General features: G+C 32.1%; 1 protein-coding gene across 2 annotated transcripts in view; it reads left to right on the top strand.

The window, feature by feature from the left end:
- Positions 1–807: 807 nt before the first annotated feature.
- LOC110108871 overlaps positions 808–21556 on the top strand; it is a 72035-nt gene continuing 51286 nt past the window's right edge. For both annotated transcript variants that reach the window (XM_028693070.1, XM_020839707.2), the window contains exons 1-5: positions 808–1143; positions 4664–4706; positions 4970–5023; positions 6212–6275; positions 18298–18354. In XM_028693070.1, coding sequence (XP_028548903.1) covers positions 869–1143; positions 4664–4706; positions 4970–5023; positions 6212–6275; positions 18298–18354 — 493 coding nt within the window. In that variant the 5' untranslated portion in view covers positions 808–868. The remainder of the gene's footprint in view (positions 1144–4663; positions 4707–4969; positions 5024–6211; positions 6276–18297; positions 18355–21556) is intronic.

Below are 21556 nucleotides of genomic sequence, written 5' to 3'. Positions count from 1 at the left end.
TCTACATGATAAATGAAGAGAATGTCAAACTTAACAGGAGATGTTGGTTATGATGGTGACATTGAATGGTGCCATAACTAAAATCAAGACAATCATAACAAAATTATAAGATGGTGGTCAAACCACCTTAAATGAGCTAAGGGAAAGCAACATAGACTCTTCAAAAAAATTCTCAACCCAGCTCCAATGGCGCTCTATTTTCTAAATACGAAGCATGCGAGCTAAAGACATTGTTATCTAAACTCAAAGACTGTTTTGTCTAGAAATACTTTGACATGTCAAGGTCATATCGTAAGGTGGTAGGTAGTTCAATGACTTGCTATTATTACCGAGGAAAGTCTTGTCAAGAAGTTGTTGATACAATTTTGTCTCAAATTTGGAAAGGTTATTACTAATATTAAAAGGATGATTGAAGAATGTTTCAACCACGAGAAACAAAATATACATATTAGATTGTCGAGTGCCAACCATCCATATGAAATAAAAAAAATGGCACTTGCACATCTACATTAACTTTTGAGGCCTAGATGATGTAAGAACCAACTATGACTTATCTCAATCCATAAGATAATTAATTATCAATTGATGTCCACATAATAAATTTTTAGAGTGAAAAAAAAAACAATCTTAAGATTAGCTATTTCAAATATGGCTTTAGAGTTTCATCCCAAATATTTCTTAATTTCAAATTGATTTATTAAGGTATTAAAATTGATCAAAATATTGTTAATTTTGACTCCTGAAGAATAAGATCGAAAATATGAACTGAATTTCCATTCAATTCCTTCCAAATTTTTAAAAATAAATCAGGTGATTCAGCCAATCCGACCGAGCGCAAACCAATACAGGCGCAGGTATTCGGATTAGGATGCTCTCCAAACACTCGATGGATGATTCATCCTTCGATCTTCCTAATCGAAGTTCCTACAAACTCTTCTCTGCCCATATGGTTGCAGATATGCTACCGGCAGGTCGCATCGCCGCGAGGGTTTTCGTTTCTTGCCTACTTCTTCTCTGCTTGGAGCCGCTCCTCGCGGTGGGGAGACCATGCGAGTTTAGTGCTACCTTCGGCAACAATCTTTACAACTACAGCTTGGCAGCGCCCAGCCAGAAGTACCCCCATGGCGTCATGAGCGAAGACGGGTAATGGTCTTCTCATCAATCCGATTTTTAAAATTTCTTCTGTTTCGTAAGATTTTGCTATGGCATTCGTGATTTGATTCGCAAAATCACGAGCGGTTCCTCTTTTGGAGCAACCGTTTCGTTTTCGGGAGATTGCTAGAAAAATTCCTGTTCAGTATTTCACACTGCTAGGTTAGAATGGATTAAAAAAAATAAGGAAGTTAGAGGGAGTTAAGTTGAAATTTAAAATTTTTTATTACGAAATCTAAAAATCATACAAGAGATTCTTTGCGTATCTTTAAGACGAGTTATTGCAAAAAATTGAACAAGAATTTCAATCCTATAAAGCTTGTATATTTACAAAAACATTAAAAAAAATAAATTGAACTTAAAAAAAAGTTAATAATAAATTAAGAAATTATCAAATTATTAAACAACATCTGCAAATCAAGTGAAATGAATAAACTAAAGATATAAATAAAGTAAGCCATCAGTCAAATTACTTAATACTGAAGGACCTTCAATTAAAAGCCATATTCAATGTTTACGCAGCATCCATACACTAAGCGGAGGGCGTTCACCGAAAGGGTTTTTACCTTTTAGTGCATAAGGCATTTCATTTTAAAAGGATAATGGAAGGATAGCCTCATAAACCCTTTTTTCCTTTGTGATCATTAGCAAATTTTGGCTTGCTCATAACTTCAGAAACAAGCATACTCCTCAAATTTCTCCTTTTGTTTGAGTGCTTGAAAGAGGAAAAGAAAAAGTGGCAAATCAAATTATGTCAATCCTTAAAAGCTCTCTTCATCTTCTAAACTTCCTTGATATGTTCAGTACAAGTTCACGATTGTATTTGAACACATAGACTTCTATAGCCTTCTTCTAAGTTCCTTTCATAGTTGGGTTGGGATCTCTTCAACATCCTCCAACATAAAATCCAAGAATGATTTGTGCAATGCCATCTCTTTTCCATAATAATTTACCTATCAAAGCATTGAAAAGTGCATTTTTATGTATGATAATTGACTGCAACTAAATAATAATGGACTAAAAACAAGTTTAGCTTGATTATCTGCTACTTAACAGAGAATATTTTTTTGTGATAGCTTGTGTCACTTTTTCTTCCTCAATCTTCTTAACAACCTGAGCATCAAACATCTCATACAATGATTACATTTTTTATGTGCTCTAATGCATCAACTGATTTCTTAAAAAATAGCTCCAGGTAGTGAATTTATAAAAAAATGATTATGATTCAATTTTTTTTATTATTCTTTATGTTTGACAAAAAAAAAAAAAAGTTTTCATTTGAGCATATCTAAAACTGATGAAGTGTGATTTTAGTAATAAACAATAATAGATCTAGTGTGGGGATTGTGACTTTGGATGATCAAGTCATTAATAAGAGTACACATTGGTGAAATAGATAGGGATATTATTAGTAGAATTCAAGTTGGATGGTTGAAGTGGAGGAATGTATAAGGCTTGTTGTATGATAGAAAAGTCCATCTCAAACTTAAGGGAAAATTCTATAAGATGTTAGTGAGACCTGCAATGATTTATAGTATAGAATGTTGGCCATTAAAAGAGAAGCATAATATTAAGTGTTGCAGAGATGAGGATGCTCAAGTGGATGAGTGGCTTTACTCTTAGAGACAGGATACGAAATGAGCATATATGTGAAAAGGTTGGAGTAGCTCTAGTGGAAGATAAGATTAGAGAAACTTACAAGCACTAAAAGGAAAAAAAGGTTTATGACCCAAGACAGTCTCATCATCACTTTGACATCGTTCAGAAGAATCCTTATAATTTGATATCATATGATTATTGAAAAATTATATTTTTGGATATTACCAAACATACGTTAATGGTCATATATAAATTAAAAAATCAATTATTGTGATTCAAAGAATAATTATTTGATAACATTTAATAAATAAAAATTAAATTGCCAAAAAAATATAGAAAAAAATTAGAAGTCTAAGAATAATTAGTAATCAATAATAAAATCTTAGGTTATAATCAACTTACTCTAAAGCAAGCTTATGCAATACAAATACAGATGAGAAACTTACAAGCACTAAAAATAGCTCTAAAGAAGTATCTGATATCATATTATTACTGTAACCATGCACACAATAATATTCATTTCATTGACAAACTACAACGCTTCTTATGCTCTTATACAGAACAATTCTTGATTAAATAACAAAATTGTACATTGAAACTAAATAATAGTAGATAATATAATACAATACATGAAATATTTAAATGGTACTTCACATATTTAATAATAGCAGAACTTGTGGCGTTCTCAATAGAATTAATGGTCGAAACTATGTTTGAAGCAGACTGCATACATGAGCATGCGAAATCGAAGCAATCGAAAAACAAGAGGAAAGAGCTTTACCTTCGCTACAGCAGGTGACGAGGAAGCAAATGACGAACAGGAAGAAAGCTTGTCACCTTCATTGCGTGCTCTAACTTAACACGAAGCAGAACTCTACTTAGCATGTATAAGAGGAAGCTGCAACAGCGCATGAAGGGAGTTAAATCATTACCTTTGTTGCGAGCTACGTCGATTTTGACCGGAATGTGTCTATTGAAGGTGGTGAAGGAGTTCGCTTTTAGAACGTCTCAGTTCTCACATGAAGCAGGCAAGCCTACCCTAAATCTTATACTCGACTCGATCACTATCATGGTATTAAAACATGACAAGTAAATTGAGGCGGCGCCTCAATATGCCTCGAGGCGTACAACTCGTGAGAAAAGAGCGCACACCTCATCCGATCCATCAAGGCCTAACTCTCAAGTCGCCTCGAGTTGCGCCTCGAATTTAGGATCCGCTCGAGGCATTCGCCTCGTAAGAATTAACACTGAATACAACTCAAATGATTCATTGGCAAAAACATAAAGCTGTCACTAAATAATCGTAATAAGGGGGCTCTTGCTACTGCTGGTCGTGATGGTCATTAGCTGAGTAATGATTCTTGTTATTTGTTCATAAAAATTCGATCGCAGATGCTCCATTAATAGATTTTTATTTTCAATCAATCCAAATTACAGTTCAGCAAGGGGAATCAAACGGGCATGATGCTGTATGTGAGGCCAAGAACTACCATGTTTGAAATCCCATGCAGCATTGAACCTCAGTCATTTAAAAAATAATGGAAAGCGCAACTAACTATAACTATTTATAAATATATTCGATGATAATTGGCGCTGCAGCTAGCCCCTTCAATACTCGATATTGGTTTCATGAGCTAACTTATGGGGCTTACGCTGGCTTGAGTTTTATAGCAAACATATCTAATAATTATTCCTCAAGCTTGACAGAGCCTGATGAGCCTGCTTGTGATTTTTTGCTTATCTGTATAAGCTTCACTTTGTATATGTGTGCATGTTGAGTCGGATCTTATGAGATTTTTATAAATTTCATTTTCCACCTTTCCAATAGTGATTTTATTTTACTTTATTGTCATATTTTTAAGTCCTGTCTTACAGTGAAACTTTTCAATAACAATGAAGTTCTGTTTCGTAGGTTCTACAAGATTGCAGTAAATGAGACAATGCTGTGGTATCAGGTTAGTTTCTCGTGGCCTTTTAATTTTCTTATCATTTTCATTTTTCACTCATTTCTACTATTTTTGGTTGGAGGATCCTCATTGTACTTCTTATTATTTAAATTGTTAGCATTAAGAAAGCCATCAAGCCTTCTATCTTGTTTTGAATGGTCTCCCTTGTCTTATTTTTGGATTGATTTTCTTAACGATATTGCTTCAAATTAAACTAAAGTTTATGCTATTCAGGTCATTGATATTCAGCTCATCAATTTGTATGTGAACAGCTTTGCGATCAGATGATATTCAATCATGATCAGCCAAGATGTCTGAATTGTCAGGTAGTTTCTCCTTGGGCTGTTTCCTTTATCTTCTCTTGTATATTTCTTTCTATATTTCATGTCTATATTGCTTACACTCCAAAGTGGCACCCTTCAGACATCTGCAGTGTTATATCTGCATACTATTGATAATCCTTGAAAAAAAAAAAAAAACTAATTGTCAAAGTTTTCTCTGTTGCTCTGAATATACTTGCGAACTTAACCATTTTGATGGTGTTAACACCTTCAAATTCCACGTAATATACCATTAATTTCAAGTAAAATTCATAGGACACAAGTCCTTATTAGCCACTTGTTTGGTGATTTTTATTTATATATTGTAAGGTATGTATTATTGTTTATTCAGCAATGCACCAATTCTGTTTATTCTTGTTTGTTACTTTATCTATAATGGAATCTGAGCCTTCACCTTTTCTATATGATATGAGAAAACAAACCAAATAGAATTCTTCTAAAATTGAATTTGCACTTATTTTGCATCTTTATTTTTCAATCATTGGGCTTATATATTCTCATAAACTCAGTGTTTCTCATGTTTCTTCCTTGACTGTTCTCTTGGAAAATGTTTGCTTCCACTAGAGATGTGCTTTTCTTAATATGAAGATGTATGAAAAGAGGACAACTTTTAAAGAAATTGTTCTGATCTCTTATTATAAGAAATGTATTTTGGTAGGTTTTCTTTTAAAGAAATTGTTCTGATCACCTTTCTCTGTTTTTATTGTTAGCTTTGATATTTAGACATGGGATCAGGAAATTCATGAACTGTTGTTTGCAGCCAAGGTGGTATTAGAACTGTTTACCTCACATCGTTTTTGATTGGTTCTGCAGCTATATACTAGATTCATCGTGATAAATTGAAGGACACCTAAATCTAATATCATTAAATTTAGAAGCCTTCTAAATTGAATCTCTTTCTTATGGCTTTAGTCTTTGTTTATATATTATAATGACAAATTTAGCTAGCAAAAAGTAAACTAATAAATGAAACTAAGAACCTAATCTAATTAAAAAAAAGTTTCTTCTGAATTTTATTAACTTTTTTTTTTTTAGTTTGGTTTTGTACGTAGTGCCCTCCTAAATATCTTTGGATGTGTCTTGATATTAATCAATTGAATTGCTTGGTATGTGGTGCCATGGATGAAATCATTTTATTTGACTAAACCTTCTTTCTTATCCTTGCTGCAATAGGATTGTGGTGGCCCTTCCCGTTGTGGGATGCAGTGCAGTGCACTTACTGCAAACGACATAGGAGGTACTTCACTTCCGTTTCCTCTTGAATTTTCTGGCTACTTCCCCCTTACAGCGTTTCTCATCTGAAATAACTTTTTATTTTAGACTAAATTGCTTAAACATTCTTGCTAAACCAATTTTTATCTCCTCCTTGCATTGAATAAAATGCATCTCTTCATAACCTTTCTCTAAAATGAGTTGCATCTGATTCCACTTATTTTGAAGTCAGGAACGAATGAGAAAGTGATTGGTAAAATAATGAGTGAACATGGGCATCTTTTCCTTGCCTGTTTGCAAGAACCATGTAAAAGTTACTACGTTTTTCCGCATCAGCCTCCTCACCAAATGGTGAAGCTCTCATCAACTTTGCATGGAAGATTTCTGGCAATTCCTTAGAATAAGTAATAAGGATGTGGAACTTATTTACTGAACTTGCAGACGACCTATTGTTTTGAGTTGATTTTTATAGATTATGAGAAGTTTCTTAATTTGGGTGCTTTGTAGATTATAAAGAGGACCCTTGAGACTTAGTGAACATTAAATATTGAAATACAATCGGTTTTTCTCTCTTTGTTTATGTGATTGTTGGATATGTCTTTTTCGAGTGCTTCAAGGTGTGGATTGCTACTTCCTGAGAGAGACTTCTTGTACTAACATGAGGTCTAGTTCTTCCTTCTGGGGGTGATTTCTATCATTGCCCTATTAAATTGTTAAATCACTATTTTTGTGTTCGATTGAAATCTTGACAAGGGAGATAGGCATCGGGCTTTCTTTTTGAAGTGTAAACTTGACTTGTTGCTGAAATTTAATGTTCGTTACTATTTCTTTTGGAATTTTATTTTTTGTGCGATTGTTAAAATTATACCTTAGAATGAACAAAGCATTCTTGCTGTTTCTGTATTATTTCAATTTTTTTGTTCAAATAATGAGTTGTTAATGTATGGATTATTGTTTTTTTATCTTGCATCTTTTCCAATGTTGCATAAGAAACTCTACATCCTTAACCATCCTATGTCACCTATTCAATGTTGTTTTTGAGAGTTACAAACTTTAAAAAGAAAAACAGAGATGACTTTGATATTTGAGGGTTGATATTATGATTAACTGTGAAGTATAGGAACATCATTTGATTGTGGGATGGTAATTCTAGAAAAGGTTGTGAATAATGAGGATGAAAGCCGGTGGATGGCTACAAGAAATCTAAGAAACAATCAATACAAATTATGCCCTGAATGAAATTCACCATAAAATGAAAATCTTGCGCATCACATTTGACAAAATTTCAATCACGCATACACAGAAATTAAAAAACAATTAAGATGAAAGGACAAATGATAAAGTTTCTATTATGAAAATCGAAGCCTTATGCCTGTATAACGAAAATCATTCCCTGGAAGCTATCATCATGGCCTGCTAGTGTTCAAAAAGAACCGTATCTAACAATGCATCTTCATATTGAGAGAAAATAAGACCCTTTTTACTTGGAATTTATTCAAGTTTGTGTGCCTCATAGGTTTTTTTATAACCCAAAAGACCCAAAATTAGTAACTTCCCAAAAATCCATAAAAAATTAACCTAATACTACCATTGTATAAATTGCGCAATATGAGGCTTGCCTTGAGGCCTGCCTCAATGCAATTTCAGTGAAAAACACCTCGAGGCTTCCGCCTCAAGTTTTTTTTATGAGGCTTGCGCCTCAGCTTGGTTAAGGCCCGCCTCGCCTTGCTGGCATGAGTCTTACGCCTCACCTATTTATATATTTTTTGATTTAAAACTTGCATAAATTCTAAAGTAAAGCAACAAACAAATCACATGTTCATACACCCCCGAGTCGCAACAATTTCCTCTCAACTGCCTTAACCTCCATCCCGCTAGCTTCACTGTAGCTACCACCGTCGAAGCCGCCATCAAGGATCTCTTGAAAGTCACACACACCACCACCTCCTCTCTAAAAATTTTAGAGTATTAATTTCATCTTTATGTTGATGAAAAATATTTAGGAATGAGAAAGATGACTGCAATAAATGAAGAAGAAGCATATTGAGAGGTATTGAACTCCACAGTATGAGACTGGAGAGAGATCAATTTGTTATAATGACGACTCAAATAAAGACTCCCTCAGTGATGACAGTACAGATGATTTTCTTGTTAGAAATTAAATATGGATGAGTAGGGAACTAAGAAAAAAAAAATGGAGTTGAACTTAATATTATGTGATATTTTTATGTAATTTTTATATTTAATATTTTTTTCTCATGTAATATTTGTATTTTAATTATATTTTATGTAATTTATCACTTGCCACTTTACGTATCATGTAATTTTTTGTTTCATATGAATATCAATTTGCTACTTCATAATTAAATAAAAAGATAATATGTCATCTTTTAACATACTATTTGAATATTATATAAAAAAGCACTTTTAACTTTTATTTGCACTTTACACATTTTTTTTATTTTGAGACTTACGTCTCGCCTCACGAACAAAAAAAAGTCTCAATACCCAATTGTGCAATATTAAACATTGAATACTACATGTTTCAGTTCACACATTTGAATTCCCACAAGTGCAGATTTCCAACCTTAAATCTCAATAGAGCTTCAATTTTAAAATATTCATTTAATCAATTCTAACAAGTTTCATTCTTTTTACGACTACAAAATGCCATAAAAAGAAACGAAATCAATTAGTTGAACATAAACTATTATACCCACAAAGAAAAATTGTTGAAGAAAAGAAGTCGTTGAAGAAGGAAAGCCAAAAATTGGCACGTCAAATCTATAAGCTGGTGTCAGAAGGAAATTGAAAAATTGCCACATATGCTATAATACTCGAGTGAAATAGAGCTACAGTCCAATACTCGGTAAAAGGAAATAGGGAAACCATAGAGTATTAGGGTCCACAGGAATGAAGGGAAGATTGGAACATGAATTGCAGTTGATGCCAACCTAGTCGAAACCACTAATAGAAGTAAACCAAAGATTAATGAGTAACTAATACATTGACATAAAATTTCTCAGACATCAAATATTGCATCAATATTGAAGTGGTTGTACATCGATATAAAATTCTCCATAAGAATTTAAAATAGTTTATTTTGCCTCATCTAACTTTTCAACAACAACAATAACAACATCAAGTCTTTATCCCACTGTGGAATCGGCTACATGAATCCTTTTTCTTCAAATTTTTATTTAAATCTAATAAAAATGTCATTTTTAATACTTTCTAACCAAGTCTTTTTAGGTCTACCTCTACATTTTTTAACATAGGCTAGATCTAATGCATCAACTCTCCTAATAATGTCATCTGAAAGTCGATTCTATATGCAACCAAACCATTTAAGACGACTTTCTCTAATTTTATTATCACTAGAGCTACTCCAACTTTTTCATGCATATACTAGTTTCACATTCTATCTCTAAGTGTAAATCCACTCATCCACCAACACTTAATTTTATGCTTCTCTTTTAATGACCAACATTCTATGCCATAAAGCTTTGTAGGTCTCACCACGATCTTAGAAAATTTTCTCTTGAGTTTGAGAGATACTTTTCTATCACACAACAGTCTCGATGCATTCCTCCAGTTCAACCATCCAATTTGAATTCTGCTAATAATATCCCATCTATTTCACCATCGTTTTGAATAATAGACTTGAGATATCTAAAACGTGTACTTTTTTAATGACTTGATCGCCCATTATCACAATCCCACCATTAGATCTATTATTATAAAAAGTACACTCTATATTTTTGATTTTAGATTTACTTAAACAAAAACTTTTAAACTTTAATGTTGACTTCCATAATTCAAGTTTTTCATCAACTCTGTCTCTAGTCTTATCAATAAGAAGAATATCATCAGTAAAAGCATACACCAAGCAAATGTCTAGTATGAACATCCATGACTAAAGCAAAAAGATACGGGCTTAAAGCTAATTCCTGATGTAATTCAATTGAAATAGGAAAATACTTGGTGAAACAATCTTGTGTTTGAACACAAGTGATAGCTCCTATATATATTTATATATCCTTAATGACTTGAATATAAGCTTTGTTAATTCCTTTATTTTCTAGAACTTTCTAGAGTATTTCTCTTGGAACTTTATCATATGTTTTCTTCAAATCAATAAATATCATAGGAAGATTCTCCTTACTCTCACTATACTTCTCCATCAAACCCCTCAACAAATGTATAGTTTCCATAGGCCTACTTAGCATAAATCCAGGCTGATTTTGAGAAACACTAGTATCACGTCGTAACCTATGATCAGTTACTCTCTCCTATAATTTTAATGTATGATACATTAACTTAATTCCTTTGTAATTCGCACTCTTTTACATCATCTTTATTCTTAAAAATTGGATCCAGCCATTATTTAACTTTTTGCTATGGAGGAGTTTGGTTTGAAGTAAAATGAGTGTAAAGTAGTCCAAATACAAGGGTTTTGATAATATTGATGTTTGGTTTGAAGTAAAATAAATGTAGTATAAAATTTTGATAGATTTGAGATTCACTATCTAGTTCATTTTTGATGTATTTGGAATTCCTCAAATTTATGCGAGTTTGAAATATATCATAAATTCATGGCCATTGCCACTGCCCGTTGCTAGCAACCACCACCACCAGCACTACCACTGTAGTCATCGCCACCACTGGCCATTGCCAACTACCGCAACCGCTGCCACCGACACCAACGATCGCCATTGCCGGCATTCGCCACCAACATTGCCAGCCGCCACTATCGATGCCAGTATCTACCATTGTCGTCGCTGACCACCAGCTACCCGCTGTCGTCACTGCCATTGCCACCATCTACTTCGTCAATTGCTGGCCGGTGTTGGCCACTGCTGACCCACTGTCTATCACCACTGCTGCCGGCTACCACACCACCAACCACAACGCTTTTTGGACTTTACGTTTCATTCATTTTATTTAAAAAAAAAAAAAAAAACATGCATTCATTTTACATTTATCTAAATAATTCTAAAATATTCTTTTTACACTACATTCCTTTTCAGCCAACTAAACAATCCCTAAAAAAATAATTGAATGTCCATCTTTATTTGGAACTCCTTCAATTCCTATACTAGTTGCATCATGCAAAATCTGAAAGTGTTTATTAAAATCATGTAGTTTAAGAACATGTGCATTAATAAGTCTCTCGTTAATGTCATTGATAGCATGCTGAACAGATTTTGTCAATTTGAATTCTTCCTTGTGCAATTTGTAATTGTTTCCATGTCGTTTGATAAATCCTTAATGAATCATTGGCAGAGAACAGCCAAACAATGAGAACTCTGAATATTGTGAGTGTTAGTAGGTGTTAGTCTTTAATCGCTGTAACCTTGTGGAGAACTATGCATTAGTTGATATTTCAAATATCAAAAATATGACAGATGATGTGACAAAATAAAGTTTCTTGAGATTTAGATGGTCTTTCAAATTGCTACTTTTCAAAGACTTCCTTTCTTAAGATATGCTAAGTACTTATTTCTAGTTTTGTTGTAAATTATAATATCATCAAAGTGCATAACCTTAAATTTTTTCTATAAAAGATTGGGGAACATGGTTCATGATTTTCATGAAAGTACATGGTATATTTGTTAGTCCAATAAGCATTACTAACCATTCATAACCATCCTTCATCTTAAAAATAGTCTTTCATTCACCACCCTCACTCATTCTCACATGATGGTCACTACTCCCCAGTTCAATCTTTGAGAAAATAAAAACTCCAGTCATAATATTTAACATATCATCTGGCCTTAGTATGTTGATTGTTGAATCAATATTTGATGATGATCTTATAAATGATTCTGTCATCTACACATATTTTCCAGTTATTTTCCTTAGGTGCAAGTAATGGAGGAGTAACATGTGGACTCTTTACTCTTCCTATTAAATCATTTTCTAAGTAGTTCATCTACTTGTCTTTTAAGTTTAACATGCATAGTAAGATTTATTTTGTAATATAGTAAATTAGGTATTATTGATCCATAAATCAAGGTAATAACGTGTAGTATATTCCTAAGTTGAGGTATCAAACAGTTCATCAAGATACATTTTCTTAAATGTAGATAATTATTGGTTAACATCCTCAAGCCCAAATATTCTCTTAGTCACATCTTTAATTAGTTCAACGCTATTGAGACATATATTACTCCTACAACCCTGCACTCCTTTTCAAAAGAATGTTTGTTCAAGATGTGTAAATATTTGTTTAGTTCATTAGAATTGCTCGATTCTTTTGATGCAGAAAGACCCTTAGGGGCTGTTTGGCAACCAGTGGGATTTAACTTTAGTGGGATTTAGTAAATCCTGTAAATCCGGATTTAGTAAATCCGAATTGGGTTAAATCCTGAGATTTTGCAAGTTTCAAAACTACCCTTTTCTTATTAGTCTTAAATGTATAATTATTGAACTTACAAATTGTATTACATTCAAATCATATAGTCATAATCTACCTAAATTAACAAGTGTAGCATCTATAACATCTATAGTTGAAATGTCACACCATATACTATCACTATAGGTAACAAGCTGAATGGGTGGCAAACATTTTTGACGCATTGAAATTCTAGTTTTATTAGCTCAAGTTATCATTTAAGAAATAGTGGACTTTCCAAAGTGTTTAACATCCATATCATACAATCATAATCCACCCAAAATAACATTTGCATCATCCAATGATGAAAGCATCATGCCATATATTGTCACTATAGCTAGCAATCTAAATGGGAAGAAAACACCTTTGAGTTATTGAAATTATAGTTTTATTTTCATAAGCTACTTTTTAAGATTGTTGGTGTGGTCCAGCTCTCAAATTCATGCATTTAATGGAAGAATTAGGAACAATTTTCATAAGTTTCACTATCAATAATGAGTTTATGTAATTTTTCATCACGCTTAAAGTATGATTTTAAGATAAAGGCTCTCTTTCAAGTGGGTCCAACTTTAGGTGTGGAGATTATGTGTCACATGATTATTAAATAGATTTCAATAATAACATTTTTAGGAATCAATAATTTCTTTATCGATCATGTAGCCGACCCCACATAGTGGGATAAAGGCTTGATGTTGTTGTACTAGTTTTTTTATCGAATTTATGTATATCATCTCCTTTATAATTCTGACTCATATGAATTAGTTATTGATTCTCTCTTTATGTTGTTTTCTTTAGTAGAAAAAAATTGAGTCTTAGTACTTGGCAAAAAAAGGTATTTCCTACGTATGAAGAAATTCTTTTGGATGTAAATTTTTGTTGTTCAAAATTCAAGGCAAGTTGTAAAGTATGCTCAAGTGAATTAATGTTATTTGTTATCATGTCACCTTTAAAGTTAGCTCTTAAGCCATATCCAAACATATACAACAACAACAACAAGAACAACATGCCTTTATGTGGGGTCGACTACATGAATCCTTTTTCTCCATTGTCCTGTTAAGAGTCAAATTTTCATCTAAATCTAATAAAGAATTGTCATTTCTAATATTTTCTAACCAAGTGTTTTAGTTCTACCTCTACATTTCTTAAGATAAGTCAAATCTAATTCATATACTTTCCTTACTGGGTCATCAGAAGGCCACCGTTTTATGTGAACAAACCATCTAAAGCGACTCTCTCTAATCTTATCTTCTACTGAAGCTACTCCAACCTTTTCTCGTTTATGCTCATTTCGTATCCCGCCTCTAACAGTAAAGCCACTCATCCACTTGGGTATCCTTATCTCTGCAACACTTAACTTAATATCATGCACTCTTTTAATGGTCAACATTTTGCACCATAAAGCATTGCATGTCTCACTACCATCATATAGAATTTTCCCTTAAGTTTGAGAGGGACTTTTCTATCACACAACAAGCCCGATGTATTTCTCCATTCAACCATCCAACTTGGATTCTACTAATACTATCCCGATCTATTTCACAATCACTCTAAACAATAGACCAAATATATCTAAAACGTGTATCCTTATTAATGACTTGATCACCCAAAGTCACAATCAACCCACTAGATCTAATATTACTAAATTACATTCCATATATTTAGTTTTAGATCTACTCAAACGAAAGCCTTTAGACTCTAAGGTTGACCTCCGTAGTTCAAGTTTGCCTTCAACTCCCTCTCTAGTCTTATCAACAAGAACAATATCATAAAAAAAAAACATATACTAGGGTATAACCTCTTGTAAATGTCTAGTGAGAACATCCATGACTAAAGCAAAAAGATATGGGCTTAAGGTTGATCCTTAATGTAATCCAACTGAAATAGGAGCATACTTGATCAAACCACCTTGTGTTTGAACACAAGTAACAACTCCTGCATGCATATCTTTAATGACTTGAATATAAGCATTATTAAACCCTTTCTTATGTAGAACTCTCCATAGCACTTTTCTTGGAACTTTATCATATGCTTTATCTAAATCAATAAAAATCATATGTAGATCCTCCTTATTCTCTCTATACTACTCCATCAAATCTCTCAATAAATGTATAGCTTTCATAGTAGACCTACCTGGCATGAATCCAAATTGATTTTGAGAAACATTAGTGTCATGTCGCAGTCTATGCTCCATAACTCTCTCCCATAGTTTTAAAGTATGACACATTAACTTAATTCCTCTATAATTCGCACAATCTTATCCATCAACTTTATTATTAAAAATAGGAATCAACACACTCATTTTCCACACATGTGGCATCTTTTGTCTTCAAAATAATATTAAAAAGTTTAGTAAGCCAAGAAGTTCCTTCATTTCCTAAGAATTTTCACACCTCTATTGGAATATCATTAGATCCAACATCTTTTCCACACTTCATTTTCTTTAAAACCTTTTTAACAGGGCATAATGGAGAAAAATGATTCATATAGCCGACCCCACATAGTGGGGTAAAGGCGCTATGTTATTGTTGCTGATAAAAAAATTATTTTCATTTAGGGTGCTAAGGTCACTAAAGTCAATTGCATTCTCATAATCTTCATTGAAATGTTTACCAAAATATCTCATTCACCTTTGTTGAATATCCTCTTCTAATAAAAATACTTTTTGATCTTCATCCTTTATACACTTCACTTGAACTAGATCCTTACTACTATCTTTGTTTAACTAACTTATACATATATCTTTCACCCTCCTTAGTATATAATATATTATATAAATCATTAAAAGATAAAATCTTTGCATTATAAATTGTTTTCTTAGACTCCTTATGGGTCTCGTTATATCTTTCCCAATTATTCTAATTTTTATAATTAAACCGATTTTTATAACAAATCTTCTTATTTTTATCTTTGCTTGTACATTTTAATTCCACAATCAACTATTTTTACTATTATGAGTTTTTCCCTTTGATACTCCAAGCACATGTTTTGCAACATTTTTAATATCACAAGTTATTTTCTCCACATATTATTAGCTTCCTCATGCACAGACAAAATCTTAAGATCTAGAATCTTACTCTCAAAAATATTTTTTAAATGCCCCATCTAATCTTAGAATAATAATTTACTTTATTTTTTATTTTCTGCCCCTACATCTTAAATTCAAAAACTAATAAACGATGTTGGGTACATAAACTTTCACTCGGAATAACTTTACAAATTTTGCAATCTAAACAATCTATTTTTTTATCTATCTAAACATCTAAAATGTTATTTTTTTATCCTCGCTTATTTCCGAATACAAAAACAATTGTTCAAACTTTTGTATATTTTTTGTTACAGTTTTTTCAATACTGCTAAGATTATGATTGTTATTTTTCTTTTATCTATAATTTGATTTGACACAAAATAATAGTAGGTTATTGTATTGATCGTTTCCTATATCTTTCAATAGCTATCTACTGCATTTTAGTTTGTTCGATTTATTTTAGTTTCACAAATCTTTTGCTCACCAGCATCATTTACCAATTAAAGAAGTTATCTATAGACATTACTTAGAAAAAGCTTTAGAATTTATTCTCCTATCAAATCTTGATGTATCGATTTTAACTTCCATATTTATGTTTTCATTAATGTCATGAAGTATTACCTATATTTTAAATAATTTTCATTAGTATACATCCACTTACATTTGTCCTCTATATTTATATAATGGTGAGTTTCTCATCTCCTAACAGGATTCTGAATAGATTCTTCATTAAGGCTAGATTCATTATCCAATTCTTTTTGGTGAAATTATATTGTTTCTGATGTGTTAAGTTTGTCTTTAACCTCATTTATTTCTATCTTCATTTGATTTTGGTTTGCTAGCAATCCTCTCAGTAGTTTTGTTGAGTAATTAAAATATCTTCCCTTTAGTGATTTGTCAGCAAAACTTAATGTTGACCTGCACTCTAGTCATTGTGATATGTCCTTAGCTTTGATATCAATTTGACATAGGTTGTCTTAGGGTCTAGGTTCAATGATGTCAACATAAGATGGAATGCACAAAAACATGTAAGATAGCACAATTCACATATTCCCAAGTATTAACTAATTTAAGTAAAGATTAATCTCTTCTTATGTAAAACTAGAAAATGTATTTCATTCATTCCACATGATGATGTAAAAGTCATCAAAATTTGAAATTTCACAGCAAAAATAAGAACCAATATAAAATTTTGCAATGAATGAAATTTACATAAAGTAAATATTTATATATTGATTTTGATAAAATCTTAATCATACACTTATAATAATTACTAAACAATTGAGTAGAACCAATAAAGGATAGAAGTCACCAATAGGAAAACTTAGAGCTCACATTTGTACAAGAAGAATCATCCGTCAAGTTGCCGTCAAGTTGCCATCAAGTTATGCCAGCGCTCGAGAGTAACTTGCATCCATCAACACTCCTATACTCTGAAGAAACATGACTTTTTTATTCAGAATTCATTGAAAATTACATTCCTTAGGGCTTCTATTTATAGCCTAAAAATCCCCAGAATTAATAGCCTCTCAAAATCCATGAAGATCTAGCCTTGTACACATTGAATTCTAGCAAGTGCAGTAAGTATTCAACCTTAATTTCAACAAAACATTAAAATTTTAACTTCAACATTCCCATTCCAGCAATTCTAGGAAGTCTCGGTCTTCTTGCTGCAATAGCAAAGGAAGGAAATCAATCAACTGAGCATAGAAGGAAATATGCTGCAAAAGAGGAAGGAAGCTGCTAAATAGGAAAGCTGCAAAAGAGGTAAGTCACAAAAGAAATTGCAGCATAGTCCTCAGGTTGAACATAGCTTCATTGCAGCAGCAAGGAAGGGAAGGAAACAGTAAACTAGAGTGTGCTAAAGCCATATGAAGGAAGAGAAGATTGAATTGTTGTTGATGCCAATTGAATTGAACCACTTGCAGAAGTAAATCAGGCCCAGGTAATAAAAAAACTAGTGAGTACATCCCTTTTCATAGGTACTTTCATCAGAGGGATATTTTTAACAAAATAAACTAGAAAACCAATTACAATACAATCTCAAAATGCTTATCTCAATGTTCACTTTTTGTGTTTCCGGTGTATTTTACCTTTCCATCAACTTTGCACGTTTACTATGACTTTTATCTTCATAGTCGAGTACTATATGTGAATCCTCTGATTAGTATTACCTCAATTGATTTCCATGATATACAAATGCTATGTCTTCCAAGCTTAAGACTTCTTTGAAGGATATCTAAACAGTATTTGTACACTAAAATGTAGAATTTACTCCATTCACGCACAAATTCTAGATAGAAACTTATGCAATTTTAAGTGTTTTTGGGACATAGTGATGTAAACCAGCACACTAATTTTATATCAAGCCTATTTATTTCTTTATTACTGGTTTGGTTTATCTTTACGATGTTTTTATGTTAGTGGTAAAATCTTAAAGGTTTGGTTTTCTGATGCTAATTAAGTATTATAACTACATTGTGCTCCTAAATTTGTCTTGCTTTTAAGATCTTCAAATTTATTGTCTTTTAGAAAAAAATTATCATTGATTTCTTGTCAAAACAAATGAAAAAGATATTTGTTTGGTCAAATCGATGTACTAATGTGTGCTTGTGACATGTGCAGGCTATCATGTGTGCACTACAATAGGGCAAGCATCAAATCTCGATATTTCTTTGATCGGTATTGTTTGAATCCTAATGTCCTAAATTAGTGCTACTAATCTCATATTACTTGGTATTCTTTTCTATCGCTACACTTTTGCTTAATTTGATCATTGTTTATGCTATTTCCATTGATACGATGCCTCTTTTAGTTTTCTAATCAATTTCAATTCTCCATCCTCCTCACCATTTTGTTCATCAAGCTAAACAGTCAGCCTGGCCAAATGTTTGGACAATTACCTTTTATTCATGTTACCCGCGCAGATGCGACCTGCTCACATAGAACTCGAAGGATGTTTAGATAGATATGATGCGTTTAAACACCAAAAAACTTCTAGTTGGCTATCCTGAACTTCAGGCTAATCATTTTTTTTTGCTTCTCTTTTGGTTAAAGTTTATTTTGATGGTGTTTGGCTATTTGTACTACTCAATCATCATCAATTTATGGACAATGATGATAGTTAAAAAACTTTCTTAACATATATCAAGATAATAATGATTTATTTCTTTTTTTAGTATTCATCTCATATATGACTTTTACTTGATTTTTTTACTATTGAAAGCTTTTTTTTCTTCATTTTGTTCTAATTAAACTAGTTATGACTATGAGAGAGATGCATAATAAGATATTAAACATTTTTTTTTGTATTTTGTTTTTACTATATTGCATAATTATAACTTCTTTTTTTTGAATTAGAAGTTTTATAACCAAAATAATGAGCAAATGTAGTTTCAAAGAAACTGGCAACATAAAAAAGAAATAAAATGCATTGGATCAAAATAATTAAAGCACTAAGCAATTACTATCCATTTACAAGGAGAAAGGAGTCCCCACATTTAGATATCACGTGTTGCATGGAATCTAGTAAATCCTGATGATTGAAGAAAAAACTTTTTTGAATTGTGCCCCTTTGAAAAAATGTTAGCCATTAAAAGAGAAGCATAAAATTAAGTGTCGCAGAGATGATTTCAGGTGGATGAGTTGTTTTACTTTTAATGATAATGTGAAACGCATATGCTCGTGAAAAGGTTGTACTAGCTCCAATGGCAGGTAAAATTATAGAATCACCTTATATGGTTTGATTACATAAACATCAACTAGGGGTGTAAGTGAGTCAAGCTGATTCGGGCTCGGCTCGATAAATGGCTCGTGAGACGAGCTTGATGAGCTAACAAGTTAAGCTTGAGCCAGACCTGACTCAACTCATTAGCTCGTGAGCTAGCTCATTTTAAAAAGTATTAATATAAAATATACTTAAAATATATTAGGATTTAGAGTTTTAAGTACGAAGTTGGTAAAAATATTTAAAAATGATCTCTCACTTTCTTATATTAAGTGATTATTTATTATTTTTCTTATAATTTCTAATTCTTTTTTATCTTTTAATTTTAATAATTGCTTAAATCATGATGATTCTCTTTCTTTCATAATAAATGAGTAGGCTCTTGAGTTTCTCAAACTCGTCAAATAAAGCTCAATGTCGAGCTCGAACTCTATTAATTAATCAAATCAAAGCTCAAGCCAAGGGTGACTTGAGCTCGGCTCAATTCATTTACACCTCTAACGTTGGCCTTTTGATGACCCGATTAGGATAGTAGATGTATTAGATTTGGCCTATAATAAGAAAGGTAGATATAGACCTAAAAAGACTTGGTTATAAAGTATTAGAAATTATATTTTCTTATTAGATTTAAATAAGAATTTGGCTTTTAATAGGACAAAATGGAGAAAAAAGGATTCATGTAGCCCATCCCACGTTGTGAAATAAAGGCTTGATGTTGTTGTTGATGTTACCTCTTTGAGAAAGCACAAATTGAAAACCTATATCCACTAAATAAGTTAAACTTTCGATTGAATCTTGAGTATGAATTGAGTTGGATGTTGACCTTGATATATGCCTGACGTAGCACAATCAAATGTATCATCAAAGACGATTGACTGATGCTGTGTCGTGCAATATTGGTTTGAAATGCACCATACAAATCATAAAGCAGTTATAATATTGTTCATTTTATGAAATAGACGCGTCAATTTATTTGCAATGTAAAAAATATCTTAAAGTTACAACATATTGCATGGGTCACCACTTGAGAATAATTCAAAAAATGACCTGCTCGTGAGATAATGGAACATGTTATAGATGAAAATATACAAGCACAATCAATTCTTACATAATGTTTTTATTATTTAATTGCATAAATATAAATGTATATGTGTACAAAAGTAGAAATATGTAAAATCACTTTTATTGCATACTTTTTGTACATAGATTTGAGGTATTTATAAACTTCTTCAAAGATATTACATACAACAACAACATCAAGTCTTTATCCCATTACTTGGGGTTAGCTACATGAATCATTTTTCTCTATTGTGTCATGTTAAAAGTCAAATTCTCAACGAATCTGACCTAAGGGTATTATTTAGAATTCTACAATATTTGAACAGAGCTCCGAGCAAAAAAATTCTATTCAAGAAGGGAGGATTGACTTTTGAAGCATACACAAATGTAGATTATACAAGTTCGGCAATTGATAGGAGGCTAACTTCAAGAAATTGCATATTCTTAGGTGACAACCTTGTTTTGGTGTAATAAAAAATAAAATATGATAGCAAAATCCAGTGTAGAAATCGAATGTAGATCCATGGAGCTAAGAATATATCAATTACTATGGCTAAAAGTTATTTTGGAATATTTAAAAGTTGAATGGAAATTTCCTATGGGGCTCTATTGTGATAATAGGCTAGCCATCAAAATTGCATGTAATCATGCATAACCTGACAGTATAAAGCATATTAGAATTGATAGACAGTTTATAAAGGAAGAGCTTGATAGTGGTTTAATCTATACTCTATTCGTTACCATAGGTAAACAATGGGTTGACATTCTCAACATAGGATTATTGGAGGCAGTTTTTTTTCTGAAATTATTAGATAAGGTTGGAAAGGATCGCATCCATTCTGATGTGAAACAATGCAAAGGAACAAGAACTGCTTGAAGATTTTAATATAAGATTATTAAAACTTTGCTAGTTATAGAATTGATGCTTACCCAAATTAGGCTTTCGGAACTATCAATTAGAGACTATGCAAGGCATGTAGTTACAACTAGATTAACGGGATGCTATTAAATTAACAACATAAAATAAAGAGTGTAATGTTATGGCGAAGAAACAATAATCCACGGCTACGTTTAAAATTGCGTAAATAAGCCTCGAGA

This window comes from Dendrobium catenatum, unplaced genomic scaffold (assembly GCF_001605985.2).
Source record: "Dendrobium catenatum unplaced genomic scaffold, ASM160598v2 fragScaff_scaffold_226, whole genome shotgun sequence".
In the NCBI taxonomy this organism is placed as follows: Eukaryota; Viridiplantae; Streptophyta; class Magnoliopsida; order Asparagales; family Orchidaceae; genus Dendrobium; species Dendrobium catenatum.
The sequence above is the reverse complement of the archived record's forward strand: the minus strand, read 5'-3'. Positions and strand labels throughout refer to the sequence as shown.